The sequence below is a fragment of the Harpia harpyja genome, chromosome 10 (genome assembly GCF_026419915.1).
Source record: "Harpia harpyja isolate bHarHar1 chromosome 10, bHarHar1 primary haplotype, whole genome shotgun sequence".
Lineage (NCBI taxonomy): Eukaryota > Metazoa > Chordata > Aves > Accipitriformes > Accipitridae > Harpia > Harpia harpyja.
This window is the reverse complement of record NC_068949.1, coordinates 31,257,001-31,271,661: the sequence shown is the minus strand read 5'-3', so window position 1 is coordinate 31,271,661 and position 14,661 is coordinate 31,257,001. Positions and strand designations below refer to the sequence as shown.

The 14,661-nt window shown below is 45.6% G+C and overlaps 1 protein-coding gene across 10 annotated transcripts in view; it reads left to right on the top strand.

Annotated features, from left to right (window-relative positions):
* The window catches only part of BTRC (beta-transducin repeat containing E3 ubiquitin protein ligase), a 124,818-nt gene extending 114,015 nt beyond the window's left edge, over window positions 1-10,803 (top strand). For all 10 annotated transcript variants that reach the window (XM_052798405.1, XM_052798406.1, XM_052798403.1 and 7 more), the window contains 3 exons: window positions 229-307; window positions 3,667-3,860; window positions 4,892-10,803. In XM_052798405.1, the coding sequence (XP_052654365.1) occupies window positions 229-307; window positions 3,667-3,828 (241 nt within the window). In that variant the 3' untranslated portion in view covers window positions 3,829-3,860; window positions 4,892-10,803. The remainder of the gene's footprint in view (window positions 1-228; window positions 308-3,666; window positions 3,861-4,891) is intronic.
* The last annotated feature ends 3,858 nt before the right edge of the window (window positions 10,804-14,661 follow it).

The following is a 14,661-nucleotide window of genomic DNA, read 5'->3' as shown; positions in this document are numbered from 1 at the left end:
TTTTATGTGTTTTACCTTGTTGACAGCATATTTTTTTCTTCCATTAAGCTCTATAACCTTTACAAAGGGAAAATGCAAGAACCAGGTCTCAAGAGCAGAAGGATTGCTGTAATTTTCCTTGAACTGGTGTGTTAGCTAAGCTGTACTAACAGTTAATGTTTTTCTGTGAGCACTTGCTCTTTTTCTCTTTAACAGAGCCATGGTGTTTGTCCATTTTTTCACTACTAGGAAAATTAAAGTATGGGATCTTGTGGCTGCTTTGGACCCCCGTGCTCCAGCAGGGACCCTCTGCTTGCGAACCCTTGTGGTAAGAGCTTTTGGTAGGGGTGTCAGAGGGGGCAGAAAGGTGTGCTTGATCAGGGCTATCTGAGCCATGAAAACTCAAGTCAGCTTAGCCCCAGTCTGCAGGATCTAGAAATCATTTCTAGGAGTCTGGCTTTTTTGGCTGTGCAACTTTTTTTTAAATTTTGCAAACTATAAAGCATTAGAAGTTAGAAGCTGTGGAGTTTTCATTTATTTTTTAACAGCTTTGTTCTGTGATTTGGAGTTAATAATTAAATCCATTTTTGAGACTTGTCCTTCTTGAAATCCGTGTGCCAGCAGGTTTACTTTAACCTGTGTGTACCTGATGATGTAGTAGTAAGTTGTCTAAACTGTTGACATGAAACATCTTAAAGAAAAGTAGTACATTCCAAATTTGAGGAACAAGAACACCCTTGGGATTGCTTTTTACTGGCTTTTGGGTGTTTAAGGAAAAAGCAGGTAAAGACTGGAACAGACAGTGAAATTGCCTCATCCTTAAACAGCAGCTACTACTTTCACGCCATCTATTGGTATTTAGTGCAGGTCTGATGATGGCGTGGTTAAAATGTCATTGTGTGAGTGTTAACAACATTCACAGTCATGCTTAACAGTGGCTCTGCACTGGTCTTATAATAATGTGGGCAAGTTGTGAGAAAAATGCCAGTACAGCCAAGGCCATGGGATGGTTCCTATAAGCATTCCTCCATCACATTCATCCCAAAAACCTTGCAGTGTTGCTGGGGATAGAGGAAGATTTCAACCCAGTACCAAATTCTCATTGAAAAAGAAGTGCTAAATGTATTTATTTTTTAGCTAAGAAGTGTTTGAGTTGGTATACATTAGACCTTTTCCTGCTGTGGCAAGTGACTGTAGTCTGTGCTCTAAAACCAAGATCATACCAAGGCTGTCTGATTCTTTAAAGGTGTGGTTACCTCTCACCAGCTGAGCTGTGCTAGCTGACCTTCTGCACATTCATCAACCACCTGAATTGCTACTGTTGCTGTAGATTTTGCTAAGTATTTTACTTCATGTTTGGTGCAGGCTGGGAGGGTTACTGTGACTCAGCTGACAGCCAGTGGATCATTAAGCCATGCTAACTCTTTTCCAATCATGTATTTGGACCATAAGCTGCAGAGTAAGAGTCTGTGAGAGCCTTGGATGCCTGCAGGTACTATGTTGAAAAACCTTCTTGTTAGCCAAATAGAACCGCAAATAGTTTCATGGCTGAAATCCAGAAAACCCCTTTGTCATCAGCCACCCAGTTCCAAACTATGGAACAACTCTGTGCCCACGAGCACGTATCCTGAGAGTCTAACACTTCAGCTTGGTATTAGTAGTGTTCCTGCTCCAGCCTGAGACAAATGTGTGCCTAGTAACCTGTAGACTTAATTTAACTGGTGTGATTTCCTCTGCATTTTCCAGCAGTGGACAGCCAAAGTGCCCCAGCTAATTATATTATAAATCAGAAGCAGTGGGATGGAAACACTGTAGGAATCTCAACACATGGATACTCATAAATCCCCATTTGATAGCAATGGAGGGGGCCAAAAGAGGGGGGGCAGAGGAAGAAGCTGTTGTGGTGCTTTTAGGACTTTTCATGTTTATGACAACAGGACGTCCTTATACCCGCTTACCCATGGTTTGGTTTGTTTTTTTTTTTCTCTTCCCTTGGCCTCCAAAATTAAACCTGGCTGCACAATGAACATCGTGAGTCTCCTGCTGCTCGTGTTCAATTTTCAAACAGTAGGAGGAAAGTGCACGGATAACAAATGCTCGCTGCATGCCAGGTCCCTTCCAGTTTTGTCTTCCGTTAGCTAGAACGGCGGCCACATGAATTTGACAGAAGCTTTCCAGGCACAGAATAAGCACACAGTTCAGCTTTCCTTACGAGCTAAAGAGTCCAGGTCCTTGTGGCCTGAACTTAAGGTGTGCATTCTGCTTATTGCCACTGCAATAGCAAAGGGCAGTGCTATGTGGAACTTCTAGGGCAACCTTACTTAGCCCACAGTGACTGGGAGAAAAAAGGGAGTTTTGGAAATGGTTTTTCAAAGTACCTCTTTCTCGGTGTCTCTGTGAGCAATCCCTCAGTGGATCTGACTGTTGTACTGATATTTTTTAGCACGAACTTCTTTACTTCACTGCTACAACACAGACTCTGGAAAAACATTTCTTTTTGGAATAGGTGGGAAGACAGAAACCTATAAGGTCTTTCTAAGACAAATTTGAGTTACAGTTAGAAGATCAGAAAGGTTCCAATGATTAGACCTTTTTTAAAATTTATCTTAAAAATAGAATCTGACTTCTGTGTGTGTGTATTTTCAGTTAATTTTAAGATTCAGAGATTCACTTTAAAGCAGCTGTTGCGCTTTGCAACCAAGCTGTATTTTTGTAGCCCTGTGCCATAAGACAGAGGCTTCCCATTAGTACCTAACAATTCACTTTTGTCTAAATGTTTGAGCAACCTGTATTGTCAGTATTAAAGTATTTTAAGACATGTTTTTTACCTGACCCTAAGCCCCTTACAACATGTGAGCACTAAAGAGAAATAGGTATTAATGGAAGAGATAGGGCTCACCCTAGCTGCATGGTTTCTATTCCCTTCTGACTGAGGAGGCCACTGCTTACTCTTGCAGCAGTGTAAGCACCAAGAAAAAAGAGGCAACACAAAAGGGAAAGCATACTGGATTTGCTCTGTGATATCCAGGATCTTGCTGTTACCTCCTGTTAATTACAGTCTGAACTCTTGCCAAATTGTCATGCCATTTCCACTCAGCCTCAGAGCAGAATGTGAACTGCCTATAAAGAATGCCCTTTCTAGTTCATATTTTTAGAACTGCTTAAGAGGAATTATTATTTTGTCACTGGACTTTACAAGACAGTCCTTAGTGTCCTCCAGTATTAAGCTATTTCCTCTTCAGCAGTGGCAATGGTGCCAAGTCTTGAATGCAAAGTTCTCATGTCTCCCCCCTTAACCTACTACATCTGGGAATGCTGTGATTTCAGGAAGGAGTTTCGCCATGGAACAAGGAAGACAGTGCTCCTATCAGCCTCACCAGAGTGAATTGCGTGGTGGAGAGGGCTTAGTTTGTTCTGCGCAGCGTGTGTCCAATATTGGGATTTAAGGAGTAATGGGATAACTGTAATGTTAACTTCCTGCGAGCCAAGTATTCAGATATGGCAAGCCCTTTTCACTGAGAGCGAGCTTAATTTACACTATGTGATGGTGATGCACAGTGTGTCATGTGGGGTTTACTGAGAAATGAATGTGACACTAGAATCGAAGCCCTAGTTCATCTTCCCTGCTTCATCCCAGGTGCCAGCAAGTTCACAAAGTAACGTGCTGTGTCTCCCACTTGCATTTAGGAGCATTCTGGAAGAGTCTTTCGACTTCAGTTTGATGAGTTCCAGATCGTCAGCAGCTCACATGATGACACCATCCTTATCTGGGATTTTCTGAATGACCCAGCTGCCCAAGCAGAATCCACTCGTTCCCCATCCAGAACATACACCTACATCTCAAGATAAATAACACTACACTGTACCTCACACTCGCACAGGTAAAAAAAAAAAACCTAAAAAAATAAAATGAGGCTCAAAGGTGACACTGGATGTAGTGTGAGCATGCTGCTTGAATAACTAGCTGGGTCTATCAATATTTCTCATCTTGGTTGGACAGTAATTACAGTGTCCTGTAAAAGGACAGGAATGGTTTTGATACCCTAGAATAGGGACTTTATTTTAGGATTTGTGGCATGTGGCGCCTGTGAGTTCCCCTGAAGAACTCCTCCTCCTCTGTCTATCATCATCAATAATTAAATCAGCTATCACTGCTGTCCAGAAGGAAGAAGGGTTTCTGCAGAGCAAGTAGAGCAGCTGCTGCCTAACAAGGGGATGCAGATGGCCTGACCCTGGGCAGTTGTCACCAGGCAGGAGGGTTTTGCCAAGAAGCATCAGCTTTATTCCCTCCCTCTGAAGTGGTGACCATTCTTCTCACTCTGCAGCAAGCTGATTCAAGAGAACAGTTTGGCTAGGGGAGGAGACACTGAGGCACAAGCCCAGGCAAATTTAATCGAGATGCATCAACGTGCAAAGTCATTTACTGATAGGGCCTAGCCCTTGTTCTCTCTAGCATAGCGCAGGTGTTAAATTGTTCATATCAGAGCCTGGCTGGTTTGCTTGTCACCTTACCCTTTTGTCTTGGACAGCACAGTGTGGGGAGGACATAATGTTTCATATGTTTGGGTCAGTTGTAGAGTGGATTTGATGTATATGAGTGGAGCGGGATAGCATGATTGCCCACTTTGGTGGGTACATGCATGATTACTGTTAATATCTTGAGAAAAATGGCAGAAGGGCTGACAGGCTTCTGCAAATGTCCACAGTGACATTTTCCCGTGAAAATGTGCTGTCATGGGGCACATCCTGTATCCTGTCTGTTTGATTGGTAAATGTATGGTGATACTCCGGAGCTGTCAGATCAGCCGTCTTGATTTTCTCAAACACTCTGGTTAATCAGATGTTCTTTTAAATCATTAAAAGGTTTAGTACGAATGGGGTTTGTTTGGTTTGTTCTGTTTTTTGTTCCCAGGACTCATTTAAGCTGCAGTATTTAAATTACCTGCCAATGCCAGGACAAAAGAACTACCCACGTAACCAATACTTGCTGAAGAGAGAGGCTCTCAGACTTGTTTCTGGAACAAAGTTGGCATGAGGTTGATCTCGGACAGGGTCTACTCAGCGCGGCTGACTGCTAAAGTGCTGCTATATCAGAAGATAACTTTTATCTTTCATGAACAGTTAACATTTTTAAACCTAGCCATCCCTTTCCTCCCTCGTCCCCCTCTTCCTGTTCACTCCTCTTCCCTTTACCCTATTTGGTTCCCCTCCAAACCCAGTCACAGATGTCCTATGAATATATTTAAGATGTTGCCAGAATGTGTTGCTTTGCTGTTAAGCAGAAGACTTATAGCACAGTGCATCCTGCTGAGAGAGTCACTGCAAGGTGGGTGGGGAGGAGGCTGCTACTCTCAGACTGAAATTAATATCCATTGCTAGGCCTTTGAAAAAGCATTCAGCTCTGAAGAGCAACAGAAACACTTAGAACAGCCAGACCAGGCCCCCCCAACTTCCCTGCGGCTTTTGGCTGTTTTGACTGCAGACCTATTTTTTGTGGAGAGAGGACCCTTGAAATTTGACTATTATAAGCCAAATCCATCTCTTTCCTCTCCTGCCTGCTATGCTAACCCTTTGGAAGCTGGATGTGTATCGTAGTCTCCCTTAACATCTGCTTGGCTGGGGAATGCTAGTCGATGAAAAGTTAAACTCTCTTCTGCCGAAGTCCCAAGCATGATGGACTGGGGCTGAGATCCCACCCACCCCTGCCCCAGGTAAAACATTGGCCCGGGGCAGTATTTCACTAGCAAAGGGATTGTCTGTACCATCTTCCTCCTGCTGTTCTCCCTGAAGACAGTGTATTGCTGATGGCTTACAAATCATGCTGTAAATTGGAGGAAGTTTGAGGCTAGGGTGAGGAGGAAAGCTGGACATTGCTTCTTTCTTTCCATTCCTTCTCCCCTCAGGCTGTAGCTGGGTGCTGAAAGAGGGAGCTGCTAAAAACCTTGCGGAGCTCTCAAGATCGAGCCACCCTAGAGTGGAGACACTACACAAACACTCTGGCCGTGACAATAAGACTTTGCTCACATGAATGAGCAAATGCACAGTCCCCTGGTGATGGCAGATGGATAAAATAAGTATGGCCATGAGTACAGTCAGTACAGTTAGCAGTGGCTCTAGGCTAGTTCTGCAGTATTTCTGGGGCTGGCCTTGCTAGAAAGCCTTTGGAGGGAGAGCCTTTGGTGTGCTTCTCTAACCTAAGTGCATGCTGCATTGCAGTTTAGGGACACAGGCTGATTAGTCCCTTTGGTGATAGCTGAGCTGGATCTTTGCTTTCTAGCTGAGCCTTTTGCAAATTGCCATTGTTTAGAAGATAAAAAAAGCCCTAAAGAAGAGGGACATGAGAGACAATTCTGCATGTCTCTGAACTAGACAGAGAGGTCTGGGGGAAAATGGCTCTTTTTACAGAGCTGGGAGGAATTGCAGCAGGCCTGCGTTTAGATCAGAAAAGACTGTGTAAGTCAGTCCCTGGCCATTCCAGGTTTGGGCCCAGATCTTCCACTGTAGGTCTTGAATAACCCCCACTGCCTTAGTGGGGAGTGGCTCCGATCCCACAGTAGGAAATTGGGATCCTTCGTCTCTGGACTGGGGGCTGGAGAGGTTTTAAACAGGCTTTGTTAACACCTTCTAAACTTGGAACTTCGTAGATGGGAAATTTTTTTAAGCTATTCTCATCAACTTCACTTTGCTGGGGAAGCAGTTGCATTGTTTCTAATTGCTTGGGATGTGCTTTTTCCACCAATGAAATTTTGCAAGGAGCTAGGCCAAGAGTCCCCAAAGAGCAGTCCAGAGGGCTTAAATCATTTTGGTGACAGCTAAGACAGACAAGAAGGTGATGGAGTTATGGAGGAAGGGAAAGCTGGTGCTTGGGGAGTACCTAGTACAGTTCCTGAAGCACATGAGCAGCAGCATTGAGCACTCAGCTCCCTGTATTTTCCTTGAGCCTAGAAACTACATTAGTTCTAAAGAGCGTCTCAGAGCACATAGTGACACTCCTGTTTTCTGTTTGAACTATTAATGTAAAAGAGTCAAACAGTTCAACAACTCAGCTCTGTTCAGGTAACACTGGCAGTGTGACTTATGTCTGCAGAGTCATAAAAGTTCCAAGTCACAATGATAAGTTCATCCACAACTAATTTTGGCACTACTTTTAAGTCTAGGAAGGCTGTTTTGGATTTCAGGCAGCTCTACATATCAGGCATACTGCAGTCCCAAAGCTAAAATGGCAAGGGAGCAGAGAGAATCAAAGTTTACATCCCAAACTTTGCTGAATTGAAGTTCCGAGTCTTATTCTTAGTGTTATTTGAACACTGTTCCTCTAAGTTCAGTTATTACAAGGTCTGCAGCGTGGTTGCATATCAGCAGGTGTTTATATGACCTTGGCTGCAGATTTAATAGTTATTTTCCTCAGTTTGGTCATCCTCTGTCTTTTACATTTAGGTTATTGTAGAAAACAATTATCTGTTACTCCAGCCTCTGAAGGCTGCAGAACTTTCTAATATTTAATTGCATCTTTGTGGCCAACACCTACAAGGATGCATTTTATTTTGCTAGTTGAGAGAATTTGGGAGAACTGGAAGACTGGCTGGCCAAACACAGAGACAACACCATTGCAGATTGTCCTTGGTTGTCATAGCCCTGCTGCTCCATGCTGCTGTTCTGTAACTTCTAAGCACTGTTGGGTCTTCAAGTGGTACCATAGTTTGAACTCTGCTATATAGAGCTGTTTAAGGTACAGTTAGTGAGCAACAGCTGAAATCCATTTTCGGCACATGGTAAAAACGGTGTCTTACCCTCAAGAAAGGACTGTGTCTGGGTGCTTCATACAGAACCGCAGAAGGGCAAGCATTCCTACCCCACTCCCCGAGTTGTACAAATTTCTCATAGCTAAGAAGGAAACTGAAGTTAACTGATCTAACTTGAACTTGAAACTGCCACAGCCTGACATTTGGTGGTGTTTATTGTGCACCCAGGGAGGAGCAATCTGGTAAGTAGATCTCCCAATGTCAGAAGAAAGTGGCTTTTTCAAACTCCCCCCCCCCCCCCCCCACCTTTAGTGTGTGCGTGTGAGTGTGCAAGAGTGCATGTGAGAGAGAGGTTTCAGCATGAACTGGATGGATAATCCCTCAGCCAGGTTGGAATAATTGCAGAGTTTGTAATGAAAAGAATTAGAACATGTCTGCTGAAAGGAGATAAAAAAGGGCTGGAAGTGTCTGTGGGCTTTAAGTGTTGCACATCGCTTGGAAATGAAATGAAATACCTCTGCTTCATAGAGATCGGCACTTCTCCCACAAGTAGGAAGCTCACATTAGCCTTCCCCTTGGACTCTGGGATGGAAAATACTGGAGGTGTGGGACATTCAGAGCAGGACAATCCGTTATGGCCACACCGTCTCCTGCTTGTGACTCCTTTGCAATAGGGCACATTTTTGCTGCAAGTATTTCTCATCCTCAGAGGAATACAGCTTGCTTTAAAATATGCAAATAGAAAATGGCATGAAGGAATTTGCAGCGAGAAAACTTCTGTGGCTGTCTCCTCTGGGGCAGCCCCCTCTGCTCCCCATTAACGTTCAGGGACAGACATATCCGCTGTTGGAATGGAAGGATTCAGGTGACAAGTTGAGAAGTCTATGATCATCGGAAATGTTGAAATGCTTTACACTTGTTTCTAAACTGGAAGCTGACTTGGACCACCATGCTCTACCTACCCGCCACCTGCTCCTGCTCCAAAGGATCCTATTTTCTTTTTCTTAATTTTTTTTGAACACTGAAAAAGCTGGAGAGTATCATGTGCATTTCTCCACTCCCGGGTATGTGTTTCCTGCCCCTGCCACATGTTCCTTTCTCAGTCTGAGCAGAGCTCCAGGCTTGGTTCTGAGGTTTTTGGCATCCCAGCTCCAATGGGAAGCACATCTCCAGGTTGGGCTCTTTGCCTAACTTTGTTAGCTTCCTTTAACACCATTTTAGATCTGCCTTTTGTGGCTGTTGATTCCTAAATCCACTCGAGTGGGGGAGTATTTGTGTTTGATATATCACAAATACTAGCAGCTCTTCCTAGCTAGAGAAGTGGGAATTGTGAGAGGAAAAGGAGGAGACAACCCAAGTGGTTGAAAGCTAGGAGGGGGCGCGGGGATGGAGATGGATCTCCACAGAAGTGGGGACAATGCTGAAAATAGATCTCTTAGCTTGTATAGTTGACTCAGAAGAATAGAGGTTTTCTCTGAGAACATCAAAAGTCATCAGGAGGTAATCAAGTAAGGCTTCCAACTGTTGAACTTGTCGGTTGATGCCCCTTTTAGGTTGCATGGGGGCATGAGGAGAAGTGGATGGTCTAAACTACACTTGCCAAGAGAAGAATGCCATGGTCTCCAAGTGGCATGCATGATGCATCTGACGTGCTGAGCCTTGCCCTACTGTTGTTCCTCCCGAAGCAATAAGCAGCAGCTTCCCAGAAAGAGGGGGGAACAGCAAGTGACCCAGCTGTCCCCAAAGGAGATCTCCATATGAAATCCCTCCATCCTTCTGCTGGCAAATCCCTACCGGATTGATTGGCATGAGGGGGCCACAGTCTTTCTGTCCCCACATCTAATTCAGAGACTTGCAGAAGCAGCAGGTTCCTTGGGCGCGTGCCTTCTCCACAACCTCAGCAGCAGGTTGAGAGCAACGGCTGCCTGCTGAGGCTGAGCATTTGGCTTCCCCTCCTTTCCCCCTCACCCCATTTTTTTTTTAAATGAGGTGTAGCCAAACTACTGGCAAATCCCAAAGCGTCTCTCCTAGTGTGAGCTTTGGCACACTGCTAGAAAAAATAGTCGTTTGTCTTGTCATAAAACTCTTCCTGTGACTTTGTGCTTGTACCCAAAGACCGCTGGGCTTCCGCATTTGTTGTCCAGCGGATATTCCATGGGAGTTGGCAACACTGTTTAATCCTTAGTCATGGTAAGCTGATACTGTCAAAATCAGAGGGATGTTGATGTACATGGAGGTACAACAAGCCCTTTAGATACTGTAGCTAAATCCTAAATAGGTCCCTTTTTTTAACAGCCTATCACACTAAAAGATACCCTGATTTCTGCTCAAGCAGGAGCCAAGTGCAGCTGTGGCCAGAAAATCAGCATGAAATACCAGTCTTCATCACAGACCAGCTCTGCTCATACCTGTACGATGAATAACAATTTGTTGCCTTTACAGGTAAAGTGTTTTAATCTGTTGGCACTCAAGCACTGGTTTATGTCTGAGCAAAGCTCCATGTGCAGGAGGAAGGCAGGCCAGCCTGTCCTGGGCTATTTGCAGTGGCTTTTACAAGGAGCTAGCTGTGAGAATTTGGGGGCAATTCAGTGTGAAAATCTGGAGCTGCTTTTGAGCGTAAAACTTTGTTTTCAGCTACTTTGTCTTTATCGTGCAAGGCATTACAGGGCTCAGCCTAGCCACAGTTTTAGCATGGCAGAAAAATAATGTGGACCTCAGCAAAGTGTGACAGATCCCATTTCTCCCAGTCATTTTACATCACTATGTTTAGGAGAGCTGCATGCCTGCCAGGCCAGCCTATGCTGCATCACTCCTGCCTGCTCAGGCTGAGGTGGATGTTGGTGGTGGGAGAGGTGAGAAGGAACATGTTTTCTCCAGAGTTTTCTGTTTGTTACTCTGCTATATTTGTTATCTGGATTCTTAAGTAATGAGTGCTTTGAATTTTGTGATTATGTTACGGTGATATGTAGTTAATGTACTAATGTTCACTTGAGCTAGGATCATGGTAACAGTGTGGTTTGTTTGTTTTTTTTTAACTGTTCAGAAAATAACTTAAATACAAATACAAAGATTAAGCTGTGAATCTCTCCTGTTTTCCTTTTGGGGTGAAGGACATTCAAAATATCAAGCCTGTATCTTCCTTGAGCCCCATGTATGTGACTCATACTTCTGCTACACGTGCACTGTACACGATGTTTGCAGCATGAACACATGGAAGTGCTGCGGCCATAAGGTGGACCGCTTTGCCCCAAGGCCTGGGTAGGTGCAGCTTCACAGAACACACAGAGTCTGCGGTAGCCAGTCCCACCTCAGAGCTGCGACTCACTGATGAATGCGGCATAAAAGACTGCACTGGCAGTCAGAAAAAACACTTATTCCTGAAACCACAGCATACTTTTTAATTAACAAACTCTCCATTCATAGCTGATGGCCTCTGGCTGGGGCAAATGAGTCGGCCCTGTAAGCCAGAGAATGGATGTGACTGACACAGAAGAGCTGGAGCCATCCTGCCCATTAAAAAAGTGTGGGGGAGAAGCTATAAAGACTTTGTGTTTTTCTGGGTACTGTTGCAAGATCCTGGTAGGAGAAGCACAAATTTGTTTTATAAGCTAATCAGAATCCTGCTGTTCAATAATGAGTGAGTAATTGACATATCTCAGCACCACCATGCAGCTCCATTGCTGGGGATGCTGTCATGCTTACAGCTCGCCCGAATTTTAACGCAAGCACCCTTGCCCTCAGAATACCTTTCTCTTAAAAATGCTCCTCGGATAGCAGCCTTGGATCTTTCCGTTTTACTTAACAGCCCCTTTTAAAACAAAGGCCACTGCAGTTTTAAGATCCTGACTCCTGGGGTGGTCAGAAAACAAACAAACCCCGTGCTCCTGCCGTCTCTCTCCCTGCTGGCTCCATTCTTGGGAGCCAGCGGGGGACTGGAGATTGCAAAGGCTCCTGCTTTTCTGAAGCGCTGGGAGCAGGATTCCCATCACTTCCAATCCCCGTCTCTCCTTGTGACAGGGTTCCCAGCAGCCATGTGCTTTGTTTGGCAAAGGTTTTGGTTTTTTATGTGTGTGTATGTATATATTTACACCACTTGAACCTTTTTTGTTCCCTCCCTGCTCTTTCCTCCCATCCGATAATAGATTTGGACGAGGAATTGCAGTGACAGGCTTCATCCATCGTTTTGGATCGGTCTGTAATACAGGATGCAGCTTGACTTAAGTAACATGTGACTGCCAGCACACACAAATGACACCCCTTACCTTTTATACTCACAGTCCCACGTCCCTGTGTGTACCCAAACAACACACATCGTACCCAGTCCTACAAGAAGGAGGTTCTCCTTGTGGGTTGTTTCTAGCTGTTCCTTAGCTAGTCCTTCCCCTTCTTTTCCTTGATGTCTAAAGACAAGGATCAGAGTATTTATTCCAGATTTCTAGGACTGGGGCAGTGCTGTGCTGCAGGGCACAGGCTGGAAAACTTCTCCCAGGAATTCTGGCATCACAACCTAAAACTCAAGTACTAAAGAAAGTCTTTGAGAAAGAAAAGTAATCTCAATTGTAAATTTCCACTGGAAAAGAATGAACACCAGACAGCTTATCTTAAATAGATTCAGTGGTTAATTACCCTTTCTGTTTAAAAATGTGTGCCTTATTTCCACTTCAAATGAAGGAGGAGAGTAATGTTTACCATAGCTTCAAATTAACAGCATTTGATCAACCTACAGCTTTAAAATGAAATCCCTTTTTTTTTTTTTTTTTATTATATTATATACATACTTTCAAGAGTATAGTAAGCTACTTTTTGGAAAGGGGAAATTGGCCAGTTTAGACCTGCTAGGCTAGAATTAATGTAATTCTTACAAAAAATGTTTAGGATGAATTCAGCAGTTGGGTGGTGCTGTGTTGGTTTGAAGAGGGTTAGGATGGCGAGCTCTCAGCCGAGGAGGCAGCATGGCTGGGGAAACAAAAGCGCTGAGCAGAGAGACACGCTCTAGTGCTGCCATTGATTTCTGCGGGCGAGCTGTCCCGCTGTCCTGGCAGCCCGTAGGGTATGGGCTGTGCCTGGCTGCGGCAGCATCCTGGCCCCATTTGTTCAAAGGCCGTGTGCGGTGGAGCTCCCCCCATGCAATGGCAGACCTGTCAGAGCCCAGGAGGGTGTGGAAATGATTCAATGTTTGGTGGAAATAAGATGCCACTCCTAGGCTTGAGAGCCTGGTGCTCTGTCTGTATAGCTGTGCTTGCAGAAGATTTCTCTTTTCCAAGTGCTCAAGTTGCTTCACAGCCAACGCACACACTGCCCAGGACACTGTCCCAGGAGGAAAGCACCTGCGCTGCTGGAGGAGAAGACTAGCAGAGGAAAGTTAGATCCTGCTTCTGCCAACTATTCCATGAAAATCTAACGTAACCCACTAACGGGCTGCAGAAATCTGAGGTCTCAGCCTATCCCCTTTGCCGGCCGATCCTTCCTTGGTGGGAACAGCTGAGGACATCTGATGGACAGGGATGTGATGCTCTTCAAGCAAGCTCTCAGCAGTGCATGTGTGTGAGTACCAGCTGCTTTGCTTTGCCCTAGGAGAGCTTGAACACACATTTGTTTTATGGCAGGACATACTCTTTGTTTCCCACCAGTGTTATCTTCCCATCCTGAGCTGCATCTCCTAAGTGCTTTGCTGACATGTACCTGGCTGCTAAGAGCAGCTAGAAATTTCCAAACCAGCAGAGAGGTTGCTGAGCTGTGGGGCTGATGTGCCAGGGACCACTGAAGCTGGATAAGGAATATGACCATGAAAACCTGGGCTTGAAAAGGCCTTACCTGTACAGGTAAATAGCCTTCCTGCAGCTGGAGAATGGAGTCAGATGGGCTTTCCAGTGCAACAAGGCAGAGACAGCAGCCTGAGCAGTGCTTTCAGTAGGGACACTGCTGAGTTTCTTCTAGTAGCCACTGTGGTTTGCAGGAACTCAAGCCCCTGCTTAACATCACGCAGCTGATGTGTCCAAAACTCCCTGTCCCATGCCCAAAGCACCCTGCTGGCATTTACAAAGGCAGATCAATGAAGGCTTCTCCTCCGAGGGGGCAGCGAGACAGGGAAGCACCCAGACTGTCTTTTTCTGCAGTGTCAACTCTGAAAGGGCAGCGCTGGCAAACTGCTCTGACCTTTCAAGCTGCAGAGATGTCTGTGAGCGGCTCTGCCTGCTGCACCTGTGCTGCCGAGTTTCCTCTCCTCCAGCACAGGGAAAGGGGTCAGTGGCTGCTAAGCAATGCATCTTTTTGCCTACATTTATCTGAGCCATTTATTGCTTCCTTGTGGACTTTGTTCTAGTTTGAACTAGGTGGTGCTGGGCAAACACCAAGACCATGTCCTCTCCGAGGGATTTCCACCTCATCTTGGAAAAGGGGACAGACTATCCTGGTGGGTCTTCCCTGCTGCCATATTCCCCAGTCCTGCTGAAATCTTCATACCATTTTTTTGCAAGTATTTTATGTCTTTGGTGTGGGGTCCTGCATGGCTGGCTTGTGGCTGCCAGTGCCTGGCCCCAGGGAGCTAGGCGGGGAGGCAAGAGGCACCAGGTGCTCTGCTATTGCAGTGGGGCTGGCTCTGTCCTTCCCCTCCACACAAGCTCCTTGGGGCAGGATGGATCCTGCCTCTGCCCCCACCATGGGCAGCTCAGCTCTGCTGGCACCCTGCACAGCACCACACCGTCAGCTCAGGGGAAGCCCTTGGGAGAGCATGGGGCTCCCAACAGCATCTCTGTCCTCCTGGCCTTGGCAAATGCCATAGCTCTGTGTAGGATGCATGCTGGGACCGGCTCTTCTTGCTGCTCTGCCTCTCCCAGTCCTGAGTTTCTTTGCATGCCCCAGGTACTGTGTGTGCAGTGCCTTGAGAGGAGGCGTGAGTATCCCATGGCTTGGAGATGGGGACAGCCCCAGCGCTGTGTCT